Source organism: Nomascus leucogenys, chromosome 8 (genome assembly GCF_006542625.1).
Source record: "Nomascus leucogenys isolate Asia chromosome 8, Asia_NLE_v1, whole genome shotgun sequence".
Taxonomy (NCBI): Eukaryota; Metazoa; Chordata; class Mammalia; order Primates; family Hylobatidae; genus Nomascus; species Nomascus leucogenys.
In genome coordinates this window covers 108,138,246-108,153,524 of record NC_044388.1, presented here as the reverse complement: position 1 = coordinate 108,153,524, position 15,279 = coordinate 108,138,246, and the positions used below count along the sequence as shown (strand labels likewise).

The 15,279-nt window shown below is 40.6% G+C and overlaps 1 protein-coding gene across 1 annotated transcript in view; it reads left to right on the top strand.

The window, feature by feature from the left end:
- Positions 1-15,279, top strand: part of MED27 (mediator complex subunit 27) — a 227,964-nt gene that overhangs the window by 60,124 nt on the left and 152,561 nt on the right. Inside the window, exon 3 of the mRNA XM_003276779.1 lies at positions 7,430-7,560. Coding sequence (XP_003276827.1) covers positions 7,430-7,560 — 131 coding nt within the window. The remainder of the gene's footprint in view (positions 1-7,429; positions 7,561-15,279) is intronic.

The following is a 15,279-nucleotide window of genomic DNA, read 5'->3' as shown; positions in this document are numbered from 1 at the left end:
CAGTTCAGAAGGCCGGAAAGCCCAAGGTCAAGGTGCTGGCAGATTTGGTGTCTGGTGAGGGCTCTTTTCCTGGTTTGCAGATGGCCACCTTCTTGCTATATCCTCACATGGTGGAGAGAGAGAAATCTGATCTCTTCCTCTTCTTATAAGGGCATTAATCCCATCATGGGGGCTTCACCCTCATGACCTTATCTAAACCTGATTATCTCCCAAAGTCTCCAGCTTCAATACCATCACATTGGGAATTAGGCCAATGTGTATTGAAACAGGAGAATTTTGGGGAGACAAAAACATTCAACCCCTGACACCAGGTGACTCTCCAACGTGATCTTTCTTTATGACCCTGTCCATTGCTCTCTGAGACCATGCAAGGCAGATGGGGTGAGCACCTGGTGTGAAGTGAGAGGGGGCTCCTGGGAGACAGGAAAACACCAATTTTTATATACCCTTGTCTGTCTTGTCTTAGCTGCTCATCTTCCCTTTCTTTTGCCGTTCTTCAGTTGTCTTTCTCTTTCCCTTTACAAATAATCCCTATGATGTTGTTTCTTCCATTGTTAGCCACATTAGTTTGCTTTGTTAGTGAATTCATTCAGATATGTGAGTCATTCTCCTTCTATCGGACTGGCATCTTTGAAGGATGATAACATGCATACAGCTGTAGTGTAAACAGGAGCAGTTGTGGAGAAAGCCTATTAATAAAGGTGTAAATTCTGGGGAGTTGCAGTAGAACAATCTAAACAACCTTAACCATTACAGATATTTAAGAAAGAAAAGGGCTGCTATCCATCATCTCTGTTTACTTCTTGGATAGCTTTTGAAGTTTGGACATTTGAGCACTAATATGTAGGGAGGAAAGAAACTCAAATGGCATTTAGCATATAAATAATGCCACAGTGGAGCAGGAAGCACAGCCCTGATTTGCTGTCCTGCTTTCCTAGTAATTGAAGGAGCTGAAACTGAGCTTCCAGGAGAGAACAAATAGGCAAGTAAATTGGAGGCTTCCTTCTTATGGTTTATTGATGCTGTTTTGACCAAGTAAAAAGATTATTTACCCATAAAAGCTTAAGTCTAAGGTGTTTTTTCTAAACTATTGGCTATTTGAAAGAAGCATTAGGAGATAAAAGGAGGAAAGAAGCTAATATCATTATCTGATATTTAGATTAAAACCCAAGCAAAACAATTAGATTTATGGTATTTTTCTGTAGCTGTTTTCCTTGGCACAGACAATACCAGACAAGCTTGCCTGTTTTTTGCTTAGAGTTATGTTCAAAAGAAGAACCAGAACTCTATTGTAATACATGATTCTTTCTCATTAGCTGGAAACAAAACGTATTTCAGTAATGAGGGGCAAAGGTCCTTGCAACTCACGGTGGTGACAGTTTCCTGATGTTGCACAAATCTTAGTTTTAGTTGAAAGCTTAATGGTCTGGGGAAACATAACCGTGTGAGACTCTCAGATTAGCACCCTACCTTCCAGTGTCGCAGCACACATCCCAGCTGTATGGGGTGTGACTTAATCCAGGTGTACGTAGTGTGGATTGTTCCAGGTGTCATGTGTCCTTAGGTTGTGGCTGTGGGCTTTGGCGTGTTCTGTTATACACTGGAAGGATCTTCAGTGCACTTATGCCAGCCAGCTCTGGCTGTTTTGGTCAGTGATCTGCAGGGGAAGTGGCACTAGTGTCCTTGCTTGCTATCATTATATATAACATACATTCGCAAAGAGAATTCTTCAGTAGAAACAGTATACATGTGGAATCTCCTAGAAACCCGTTAGACAGAAGCACAACTGCTCTATGACAAAGCCATATCAAAACTGCTAGGAAGCTTCAACATGCCACTGTGCATCTAGAATTTAGATTTTCTGATGAAACTATGGTTTCTTGATTTCTTTTCTCTAAAGTATTTAACTGTGAATATTAAAACTTCTTCGAACTCACCACCTAACACATGACTGGAGTCAGCGGGAGGGAAAAGCATGCAACGTCTCAGTGCTTGCAGGAGGGCAGAGTGAAGGGTTCTATCATGACAAGCAGGAGCCAGGAGAGGCTGGTGACGGGAACGTGGCTGCCTGCTTGGCATGGGCCAGCTCCCATCCAGGGGGGATCGCTGTGTTCTGTTGCCGAAGGGAAGATAAACGTCAGTACCTCCAGTCAGAAAGATGCAGCATACCTATCCCCGTGGGACAGAGCTATTAAGGCAAACCCCGTATGGCCCACCGTCCTCCTGCAAATGGTGTGACCTGGGGTCAGTGACCTCTTAAAGGCTGGTATCTCCTCTCATGTGAAATGGGGTTGTGGGTAGGGGGGAAGATTGGCATCTACTGTGGCCTTTCTCTACTGTTAAATTCTGTGATTTGAAGTCGTCCGGGGGCAGTCCCTGTGGACCCCTTTTTCTTTTGAGCTTGGTCCAAGCTCAAGCCTATGAACATACCCACTTTTTGGGCAACTGGAATAAGAGGAAAAAAGGTTTCTTTTGTGGTTCTATCATGACAGTGAGCACCTAGAAAGCAGTGTGTTTGCTTTCATAAGAGGCCAGCCATAAGAGGACTGTCAGATGGAGGCAGTCTGTTCTAAATTGGTTGCAGTGCCAAGCCAAGCCAGCATTCCCACGAATCTGCCAGTCTGCTTGTTAGTTGACAAATTCATTAGCATCACCTGTATTCAATGCACTGTCCTGGACATTGTACAGAATAGAGTCATCAATAACAAGGTCTGTGCCCTAGAGATAAGACTCCCTGGGTGGCAGCTTCACTCCCACACCCAGGAATAACACAAGGCTGCCTTTCCTGGGCGTATTTCCCAGTACAGACAGGAGCTTTGTGCTTGGAGAAGGAAATTGGCCTAGAGTGACTGGCAGACGAGATAGTGGGGCTCCCTACCCCCTTGATCTCTTCTGCCCTCCTGTGGGTCCTCTGGTCTAAGCCAGACAGAATTTATTATAACTTAGTTCTATGACATTCTTTGCCCTTATATGTAATTATATGCAAAGTGATTTAAAAATTAAAGTGAATCGTAACTTATGTCCAGGAGAGCTCTTTTTTCCCCTTTACCCTTAAAGAAGGCTTTGGTGAATCTTGAGAAAGGAATAGTGATTTTCATAGTGAGAAGAATCAAATCTTGATTGATCTGGCTTATAAGTTTTAAGGTTTTAAACTGTCAGATTCTCTTAAAGTGGGATTCGGGCCAGATGGCAAGGGGAGAGAGTGCTGCATATGATGGGATGCTGTAGCAGGGACCCCAGGGAGCCTCCAGCATACACTTCAGCTTTTAAGTACTAGGCCTAATTGAATGCCACTGGCTTCATTAGTATATTGAACATGATCGGTTTGATGAATTTCCTTCTATTCTCTTTTCAGACTTTGGTCCAGTGCAAAACATTAACCTATGAATATTTTGGGGTGGGTAGAAGCATTCAGAACAATGTGGAAGACATCATACAAGTGGAGAATGAACAGGGGAGGGGTCATGCTCATCTGATTTCTTGAACCCAGGATTTAAGTCAGAAACTTTGCATTTGAATCCTGTTTTTATCATTTCCTTTTATGTCATTTCCTTCCAGTATTTGTTGTTATTTGTAATTTGAAGCATATTAAAGCTAATTGTATTTTGACTCCCAATAGTTCGGACTCTTTAAAAGAGGATTCTATAAAGACCTTGGCTATCTAACAGAAAAAGGTTTGTTAAGTCTCTTGTATTAATATTGTAGGGACATTCCTTCATGTCAGATACCTTTCTACCTTTAGAAATACAAAGGAATCAAATTTTAGAGTTTGGTGGGTCCTCAGAGAAAATGTCATGCATATTTTCTAGAGAGGGACAGGAGATGTGTAAGGTCACCCAGTTTGGTAGTAGCAAAGCCCAGGAGCACATTTCCAAAGAGGCTGCTGATTACAGAGGCCCTTCCTCTCCCACTTACATTTCATCAGGACCCTGCCTGATAACTTGGAGCCTCTTACATATTCAATATGACTAAAACAGCATTATTTTAAAAACGACTCAGTAGATCAGAGTTTTCCTAATTTTAATTGGTCTTTCCTCAGATCATTATTAATTGTTAAAATTTTCTCAGGTATAGAGGCAATTAGTAGATATTATCAGTTAGAAAGGGCTTTAGGTGGAGAAACGATAGAACAATCCTAGGTCATTCATAGAAAATAGAAAGTGGAAATTGATAGCAAAATTGTAACTGAGAGAAATATTCCAAAAAATCCAGAGAACACTGCAACACGGAAATGGCTGTTCCTGTGGAGCAGTAACTTAACAGTAAATCACGAACCTTCCCTCCAGCTCACCACATACACACTCCCATTCCCTGCACTTGAAAGATATGGAAGTTAAAAGAATAGATCATTTCTCTCCTTCTTTCATTTTTATTCCTGCTGGTTAGTGGAGAAACGATCTTCAATAGAAAAATCACATTAGAACTTTGATAAGTTGCTTTTTGAAATAGTTTCCATGCCACAAACATTTGGAGAGAAGTATGTTTATTGAAATATATTTTTATAGAAAATATTACAGAACCTGTAATTGAGAACTTATGGCAGTATTTTGGGGAGTTATATGTTTCTAATGTTAATTTGTAGATTCACTCTGAACTCCCTTCTGCTGTTTTAGAACCATTGGCTGAGTGAACATTTTCCAAGAGCCTCTTCAGATCTAAACTGTGTTCCATGGAATGGAGTATTGGTGCTTAAATAATGTATAATCCATTTGAACAGGAGCTGCCTGTCAGTTTTATTAACTTTGACCTTTTCTCCCATTATAAAGGTGGTTCAGTAAATATTTAATGGGCCCCTTATAGATCTTGACAGTCAGAGCCGTGTTCCTGGAAACTGGGATACATACATATGATTAACAAGTGCTGCTTAATCATTATGAGTCAGCTCTCAAGGGCAGATTTTGTTTTGGGGGAAGAAGAGTCCTTGCACCTATGTGTGCTATTAGAGGTGCACTGTACATTGAGAGCATCCAAGATGGTTGAGGTTTCAAAGGAACCCTTTAAAAGACAGATAGCAGTTAGCGTACATTTCTGCTGTTTTGGGGTTTTGTTTGTTTGAGCAAATGATCAAAATGATGCCAGGTGGGCAAAATCACCCGCCACTCTGCATAGTTAGCAGGCCTCTTCCACTCAAAGAGTCAGCAGGGCTGGAATGGCTGAGCTTGCATGGACCCTAATAAATACAAAGGAGGAGAGCCAAAAGGAGAGACGATTCCTTGAGCCAGGAGGAGGCCCCTGCCAAGCTGTCTTTCCCTGTAATTCCATAAAGCCCCATGCATATTGCACTCATTGCAAATTCTGGCAGGGAAAATCGAAACCCAAGTAAGCTGACATTTTGAAACATTGTCTTTCAAACTTGTACTGTCCCTTGCCTCCATTGATTTCCCATTTAAGAAATCTGTAGGAAAAAAACAAATTTGAGCAAAATTCATTGGTCTAAGATGAGTTGTTAGGGCCAAATTATGCTCCCCCCCTTTCCACCCTGAAAAGAGCTCCATCTTTATCATGAATGTGATGTATGTTTGTCTTGTATTGGGCACCTGTAAGGTTCCCACAGCAAATCGACCAAGTAAATCAAGAGCCTGTTAAAAAGCAGTATGGATGCTCCAAACACAGATACTTCTGTCGTACTGAATCACTGGATATCCTCATTTTTATAGCCACTTTCCAGGAGCAGATCATTTCAATTGGTTTTGTTTTCTTTGCTCTCTATTTGCATGCAGCCCTATGGCTTTAGGTGAGGCCATTTATTTTTCAGAACGTTATTGCCCTTTGCATCCAAGGCCCAGCCCCTTTTATATGGTGGTCGCCAGTTTCATTACCGTGAGCTGTAATGCAGCTGACTTGGCAAAGAAAATCTGTGCCTTGGAAGAGCATTTTGAGAAGAAATTGATTCAGAGCTTTAGAATGAATTACTATTTGTATGTTTAGATAATTCTAAATAAATGTTTGAAAGACCTTGCTTAATTTGAGAAGAGAGGAAGAAACATATTGGATGTATAAATGGTCTCTATCCAAGTTCTTAGCTTGGCATTTTCACATGTGAATCTTTTATTTACATCTGCTCAAAATTGGGATACCTTTCAAGGATAATTTTATTATAGTGATATTGATGACAACTCTTATGATCTAAAATACAAAAGTATAGGATTAGAAAGGGAAACTAAAAGTTATTGTCACATGTCAAATTGGATATAAGCTTCATTTAGCAAGGAGTGAGAATGATGAGTTATATTTTAAATCAGAATTTCCTGATGTTAGGTGCTAAGGGGATTGACTGCGTTAGGGCACTAATGAGCTTTCTGTAATGATGGAAAGTTGCTTTATCTTGTTTGGGGTGGTAGTTATACAGGTATATACATTTGTCAAAACTCATTAAACTGTTCACTTAAAATGTGTATATTATATTTTACATAAATTAGAATTCAAAGTCTTGTTTGGTTTAGAACTGGGCAGTATCATTTCTCTTTCCCAGTAAGAAATTGAAGTATAGAGAAGTAAAGTTATCTATCCTAAGTCACCATGAAGCTCAGCAGTTTGTCCAGGGATCAAGCAAGGGATGCTGGCACCAGACACATTTAAAGCATGCAGCTTCTTTACCTCCATGACATTGTTCCAATTGCATGTCCATGGACTTGAAATTGGCTTCTCCACTCGATTCTCTTCAATGAGCCTATATCCATTTGTATACATTGTTGTAAGATATATTCATGAGCTTGTTCTTATGATTGATATTTGTAATTTAACCATTGAAAAGATAGCTCAGTGGTTCTGAATGCAGACTCATAGTATGTTTGAATCTGTGTGTGATAAGCCATGTCGTGGTCATGGTGTACTGCGGTAGACTACAAATTCTAAGGTTTTTATTATAAGCAAGGTATGGTGATAGCAAGACTTCCCAGAACTTACTTTGTCTCTAAGGAAAACCTCTGGATTTTCTTATTAAAAAATTACATAGGCTTTAAAACCATTTACATAAAGCGTATGAATGGTAGTGAAAAATAAAGAAGAAAGTAAAAATCACTCGAATTCTACTACTGAAAAATACAGTTAGCATTTTAGAGAACATTTTTTTAAGTGCCTCTCTGTTTACAATGGAACCTTTTTTCTTTTAATTCAACAAAATGGTGTTGTGAAGTTCTTTCTGTATTTTAATCAATTTCACAGTCAGTTGTTGGACATTCTGACTGCTTCCAGTTTTTCATCATGAGGTAATGCTGTGATGAACAGTCTTGTTCTTGTTTCGTTTCCTGTTTGTCTGATTATCTTTTTATGGATAAATTCCTTGAAGCAGAATGTGAGCAGTTGTATTTGAAGTTACTTAAAATGTTCTAAGGGGATAAGATTATCAAGCATTGCTAGTTTAATACCATTTGTCCTGCTTTTACCAAATGCTATTTTTCTTCCCCTTTTGTTTTGTTTTTCTCTGCAGTTGCAGTACCATGCAGGACTAGCATCTGGCCTTTTAAATCAGCAGTCGTTGAAGCGTTCCGCTAATCAGATGGGAGTATCTGCCAAACGTAGACCAAAGGCTCAGCCCACAACTCTTGTCCTACCACCTCAGTGAGTGATGGATTTGAAAAATTACTTTAGTACTGGGTGAACTTTTTTACTTTATACTTGTTTTGGGGTAGTAGAAAGTTACTGTTTTCTTCAAAATTCCCTCCCTCCCTTCTTTTTTTTGAGACGGAGTCTCGCTTTTTCACCCTGGCTGGAATGCAGTAGTATGATCTCGGCCCAATGCAACCTCTGCTCTCCCCCACCCCCTCGGGTTCAAGCAATTCTCGTGTCTCAGCTTCCCAAGTAGCTGGGATTACAAGCGCACACCACCATGCCCAGCTAATTTTTTAGTAGAGATGGGGTTTCACTATGTTGGCTAGGCTGGTTTCGAACTCCTGACCTCAGGTGATCCACCTGCCTCGGCCTTCCAAAGTGCTGGGATTACAGGTATGAGCTACCACACCCGGCCCAGAATTATTTCTTTCTTTTAAAAAGGCATCTATTAGGATTAGAAACCAAGCATGATGGTAACATAATTTGCATAGATCTTTGTGAAACAGCTATAATGCAGTTTATTTTACATATTTTGTATGTGACTTTTCCACCTAGGATTTTAAGAGACCTCACGGCTTATTATTTGTTTCCTTATCACATTCCCAAAAGTGGTAGAATATGAGTACAGTTGTCCTTATTTTATAAATGAGACAGCTGAGGAGCACATTTGGTTAAGCTGCAAACCACCTAGAGAACCTGCTAGAGCTGAGATTAGAATGAATGCTAGGTTCTTTTGTTCATGTTTAAAAATAGTAGTATATGTGCTCTTCTTTTTCCCATTAGGAAGGATAACAGATACAGTAAGCTTCACAGAGCATACAGTTTAATGATTTTTTCACACTTGTGTACATCCATGTAGCCACCACTTCCAGAATCCCATAAGGGTTCCTCCTCATTGTTCTCTGTCTATACCTGTGCTGCCCTCCTTCCCAAATTTAACACCATTCTGACTTCTTTAAACAGTTAATATTGCCTGTCTTTGAACTTCATATAAATGGAATCATGCAGTGTCATTTTTTTGTATGAGCTTCTTTTCACTTAACATCATATCTGTTAGATTCATGCAGTTGTCCTTTTTCTGTTGCAGTGTAGTCTTCCTTTGAATATGCCACACTTGATTCATCCACTTGGTTCGTTCAACCTGTTGGGTTCTTTTGTATTAGAAGCCCTAGTAGGTGAGTGCAAAGGCTCACTCAATGATGTGGAATGAGAAATGTGGGCACATCAGTCCCTTTTCTGTCAGTGTGCGCACTCCTCTGGGAGGGCCAGATGCCCGAGAGATGTTCCTTCGCCTGTCCTGCTCACCCCTTATACCTTCTTCTGTTTACATCCTCAGTTACAAACAGCATTCTTTTCTAGTCCAAGGGAGTGTTTGCATATACGAGTTGATTGTTTACCTTTGCTCAAGGTCTCATTTGCTGTTTGGTAAATATTTATTGTACCTACTATGTGTCAGGCATGTTTCTAGGCCCCAAGGATATAAACAGACAGTGTGCCATCTTTGTTAAGCTTTTCGTTTCGGGGGTGGAAAGAGACCAAAAAAGCACCTCTCAACAAATTAATAAATTAATGCCATAATTTGTAGTTACGCTTAGTGCTAGGAAGGGATTACAGAGTGGGGTAAGGTATGGGAGTGGGAGATACTGTTAAATAGGGTGATCAAAGAAGGCTTCTCTGAGGAGCCAACATGAGGCAGAGACTTGACGAATGAGGAGGAGAAAGACGAGCGAAGAGCCGGGGGGATCCCAAGGGGTGACTGGTCTGGGGATCCTTTCTGTAGCTGGTGGACACTCTTATGCCACCACTTCCATGACTTTCAGGTTTTTTTCCCAGTTCACACTTGCTTCCAGGATAGGAGGAATGTAACCAGCCAGCCTCGACAAGTAGCTTGTGTCTGTTGCTTGCACGCACAGGGGCCGTATTTTTCAAAAAGCTCACTACAGGGACAGCTGCTTTTAGTGATGCAAGCCAGAGTTTTGACTATTTGGCAGAATGCTTCTTAAGGGCCATTATTCTATCTGTTGTTTCTCATGTGTTGATTTGGTGATTCTGCAAATCTCAACTTTTAGCTCTCTAAAGTCTAATGGGCCTTGTAACTTGTCATTTTCCCTGCATGGATTGTCTACTGAGGCAAGATGTTTGGCGAGAAGTAAAAGACTTTCTAATGGTCCCATAAGACTTGAGCCAAAAAGTATTTGTTGCTAACTCTCTCTTGACAAAAGTCAGTTCTTAGTCCATCTGTTCACCATTTGTTAATTTGCATTGGCTTGAAACCTGTTTACAGGTGACATGCTATTATGAGGACACTTAGAAACTATTTTAAGCATCAGGGCAATCAACAGACTGTTCTCATGCCTAAAAAAAAAAAAAAAGCGAGAGGTGTTCACAACTGTCATTATAAATTTATAATAAGTCACTCAAAATAGTTTCAAAGAGAAGAGTGGTTACTATGTCCTAAGAATACAACATAGAAATGATTTCCTATACTTAGTAGCCTATTTCCTGTGAAAATTGACTACTGCCTTTTCACATCATTGAGCTTTCTGGGCTTACATTATCCTGGAATCCTATTATAGAACTACTGTCCAGTAGGCAGAATCTGTATCTAAAAGACATCAATTGCCTCCCCCACTCCCCTTTTTGTTTCTTTTTAGAGGCATGTTTTTCCTCTGTCACCCAGGCTGGAGTGCAGTGGTGTGATCACAGCTTACTGCAGCCTCAAACTCCTGAGCTCAAATGATCCTCTCACCTTGACCTTTGAAAGTGCTGGGATTATAGATGTGAGCCACTGCGTCCCACCCCATTGCACTTCCACTGAGCACCTACTATGTGCCACTCATTATGTTTGATGTTGGCTAGAAATGCAACATGGCTGCCGGTCTAAAAAGTTTTGTTTTTCTCTTTTAAGCTAGGAAATAGAACAATAATGGTATATACATATGTAGATTTTGAAAAAAGATTTTGAAAAAAACATTATTTTTTAATATTTTTGTTATCTGAAAAAGTTATCAAGATTAGGATGGATATTGTTCTAGACTTTTTCTGTGCATATGTCATATATAGTTTTTAAAAGCAATTGTTTTTTTAAAGCAATAAATAGGTTTTAAAAACAAAAAATCTCCAAAAAGGAGTATATTATTGTTCTATTTCATATCTCAACCTTTTATTGAATATAGTTGTGACATTTAAGGGAGCATAATTTGATCAATGGAATATTCAAATTTGCATATCAATATCCATCTTATGGTTGTATTCTATAGAAGACTCCTTATTACAAATTTTTTTATATTTTTTTATTATACTTTAAGTTCTAGGGTACATGTGCACAACATGCAGGTTTGTTACATATGTATACATGTGCCATGTTGGTGTGCTGCACCCATTAACTCATCATTTACATTAGGTATATCTCCTAATGCTATCCCTCCCCGCTCCACCCACCCCACAACAGGCCCCAGTGTGTGATGTTCCCCTTCCTGTGTCCAAGTGTTCTCATTGTTCAATTCCTACCCATGAGTGACAACATGCGGTGTTTGGTTTTTTGTCCTTCTGATAGTTTGCTGAGAATGATGGTTTCCAGCTTCATCCATGTCCCTACAAAGGACATGAACTCATCGTTTTTTATGGCTGCAGAGTATTCCATGGTGTATATGTGCCACATTTTCTTAATCCAGTCTATCATTGATGGACATTTGGGTTTGTTCCAAATCTTTGCTATTGTGAATAGTGCCGCAATAAACATACGTGTGCATGTATCTTTATGGCAGCATACTTATAATCCTTTGAGTATATACCCAGTAATGGGATGACTGGGTCAAATGGTATTTCTAGTTCTAGATCCCTGAGGAATCACCACACTGTCTTCCACAATAGTTGAACTGGTTTACAGTCCCACCAACAGTATAAAAGTGTTCCTGTTTCTCCATATCCTCTCCAGCATCTGTTGTTTCCTGACTTTTTAATGATTGCCATTCTAACTGGTGTGAGATGGTATGTCATTGTGGTTTTGATTTGCATTTCTCTGATGGCCAGTGATGATGAGCATTTTTTCATGTGTCTGTTGGCTGCATAAATGTCTTCCTTTGAGAAGTGTCTGTTCAAATCCTTCGCCCACTTAAATGTTACACCTAAAACCATAAAAACCCTAGAAGAAAACCTAGGCAATACCATTCAGGACATGGGCATGGGCAAGGACTTCATGTCTAAAACACCAAAAGCAATGGCAACAAAAGCCAAAATTGGCAAATGGGATCTAATTAAACTAAAGAGCTTCTGCACAGCAAAAGAAACTACCATTAGAGTGAACAGGCAACCTACAGAATGGGAGGAAATTTTTGCAATCTACTCATCTGACAAAGGGCTAATATCCAGAATCTACAAAGAACTCAAACAAATTTATAAGAAAAAACAACCCCATCAACAAAATTTTTATCATAAGCACAACATAACTATAAACTAACTTTTTTGTCGTTAAGAAAATCCTTTCAACCCCCTTATAAAACACCGAAATCTTCCAAGGTTGCTATGTCAATTATCTATTGCTTCATAACAGATTGCTCTAAAACTTAGTGCTTTAACAGCCATAAACATTATCTCTCTCAGTTTCTGTGGATTAGGATTCTAGGAGTGGCTCATTTGGGTGGTTCTGGCTCAGAGCCTCTCGTAAGGCCGCAGTCACCTGAGGTTTGGCTGGGGTTAGGAGCTCCACTTGCAAGGTGGCTCACTCACGTGGTAGGCAAGTTGGTGCTGGCTGTTGGCAGGAGATCTCGGTTCCTCTCCACCTAGGCCTCTCCGCAGGCTGCTTGAATATCCTCATGACATGGCTTCTGGCTCCTCCAGAGCCAGCAGTCTAGGAGAATGAGAGCCAGGCAGCAGCCATCCTTTTTATGACCTAATCTCAGAAGACACACAGCGTCAGTTCTACCCCATTCTGTTCATTTGCAATGAGTCACGAAGTTTGACTGACATTCAAGGGGATGGGATGAGGCTCTCCCTTTTGAAGAAAGACGTGTCAAAGAATTTGTGGACATATTTTAAAACCATCACATTGCACACAGGAACAATGGCTGAGCCTGTAAACCCCATTCACTTATTTATTCAGTAAATGTTTACTCAGGGCCTACAAATGCTTGGTTCTATGCACTGTGCTGGGGATTCGGAGATTAATAAGATATAATCTTGGCTTTTGGGAAGTTCTGAGTAGAGACAGGAGCAAACAAGGAGCAGAGCATCATAGCAACATGGACCAAGTTGACTGACATGACCTTCTTCCAGTGCCTGAGAAGGCCACGGGCAGAGTGGGGAGGGAGGTCCACTTGGGGAGGCCCAGCCGCCCTTCACCACATTTCTCTGCTGCTGGCTTTGAAGGATGGAGGCTTTATTTCATTGAGAATGCTAGATGCTTTCTTGCATAGGCTTACAGGATTCTAAGGAAAGGTTTTATTTTTAAACAGTGGAGGAAAGCAGTGAAGGGCTAGCGTCTGGGTTCCTCACACACCTTTCTCTGCAACCCTGTGCATGTTAGTACAGTGACGGGCGGGTTTCTGCATGGCTTGTGTTAGCAGTTGGATGGCACTAAGGCTGCTACAGCAAAACTACTAGTTCTACCCAACTGTGCAGAGAGCACAGGCCTGGCAAGAATGCAGGAAATGTGTACGATGTGTTTGTTTTTAAAATGCAGGACTCAGATTCCTCCCTGAGCTCCCATAGGATGAGTGATTCATGGGATTAATGATTCATATCTTTCTCCCCCTCCAAAGAAGCTTGATAGAAGATAAAGATCTTGTTCATGATGAAAGATACTTTATCACGTGTTAGCGTTCAGAGGGCACTGATGAAGTGACCTCACTTCTAGGATTTCCAAGTGCTCAAATTAAGGTTTTTGCACAAGGAGCGGTGTCGTTTCCGTAAAGAGGCTGAAAGGCTGTGTCCACTGTTGCTGTGCAAACATTGTTGGGCTTCTGAGCCTCATAGGATTGGGATCAGCCTGAAGAGTGGCTGTATCTTATTTAATCGATCTATGAGTTATATATTGAGATATCCATGTATTTATTATTTGAGAGATGTAGCTATGTTTACCTGTGTTCTATCTTAGATGGCAGCCTCGATTTTCTAATGCAGTGTTGTGTGCTTTTGTGTTAACATGGAGTATTGCTTTCAATCAGTATGGCCAGGCTGAATGGCCTAGCACTCCTCTGAGTTTCAACAACTTGGCCTGATGAAATGCCGGCTTTCAGTAACAGCAGAGGTGACTGTGTTCTTATCCAGCTAACCTAGATCTTATTTAGGCTTGAGGGAAAACAAATAGTTTTTCAGAAAGCTTACTTTGAAAACTATTACCTCCATGCCCTGGAAGTTGTGGGGACAGGCAGTTTCTCTTGCATTATATTATCTTCTGTGAAAAGATTCTGTCTGTTTGATAGGGCATACTTGTTTCCCGGGCTTCGTTCTCTGCGGTCCCTGGGGGTGAGCTATTCATGCTCCAAGCTAAGAACAGCCCATCTACTTGTTGATGGATCCCTCTCACCTACTCCTGGCCTTGTCTCCATTGGTCTCCTTTTTCCATCCTACACCATACTTATTTTCCTTTTCTCCTGATCATTCTCATTCAAAACATGCTTACCCTGAAAACTGTCTCCTGTAAGAACACACATCCATGACCGCATTCTGCCTTCCAGCTCCCACCTCGTGTCTCTCCTCTTTATAGCAAAACTCCTCCAAAGGGTGGATTACACTTGTCTCCAATTTCTCTCCCACTCCAGGCAACTACTGTTCTGATCTCTATACTTCTACCTTAGCTTTGCCTCTTCTAGAACTTCTGTATAAGTGGAGTCATGCAGAACACAATATTTTCCTTCTGATTTCTTCTACTTAACATGATGTTTTTGAGATTCCTTTATGTGGCATGTATGTTGCATGGTTGGTTCCATTTTATTGCTGAATAGTATTTTTTTTGATGTTCTTTGGAGCTTACTGGTGCCATTTCCTCAGCGTTTGCATTTGTTTCAGTATCTTGTAATACTTTCAAGAGAGCAGAGAGTCCTCACTTTGCGTTTCGATTCTTGGATGACTTGCCTCTCAGGTTTGAGTAACAATAACACCACAAAAACAGCATGCAGTGACAAGTGTTGCTGGAAGGAAGTGCCACCCATTCAGGAGGTAACAGGGATAATGACACAGCACTCACACCTAGGGCTTCTAGTGTTTGAACAACAGATTGCCTTTGGTACGGCCACTGATTTGGCTCTGGGAGTTTAACTGAAAGAGGCTCATTTTCTGCCACCGCCTTGCACATTAATTCCCAAGAAGATCATTGACTTGAAATTACACATGGTGCTTATCCAGATGATTGGATCCTTTCCAAAATGTGTAGTAGATGCTGTTTCTGTTCTTGAAAGGCAGAGGCTCATGTTATCTTTTGCTTGATGTAAAACCAGTGGGAATCACAGAGAGCAAAGCAGCAACTTGAATCTGTCTTTGGCAATAGTGATGCATGAAGAGGGGGTGATCGTCATTGCTGTTTAAACCGAGCAAGGCAAACACTTGCCAGGATGAAGCTCATTAAACAAGTCTCTTCTCGTAGCTTCCTGGCCGTTATATCATTATCTCTTCTGTTGCTCATTTGGAGACCTTTTTTAAGGTTGTTGGTTTTTTTTTTTTTTTTTCCTCTGCCATACAGGTATGAAACTCCAGGTTTCTGCAGTTCAATTACAAAAACCTGGCTATAGA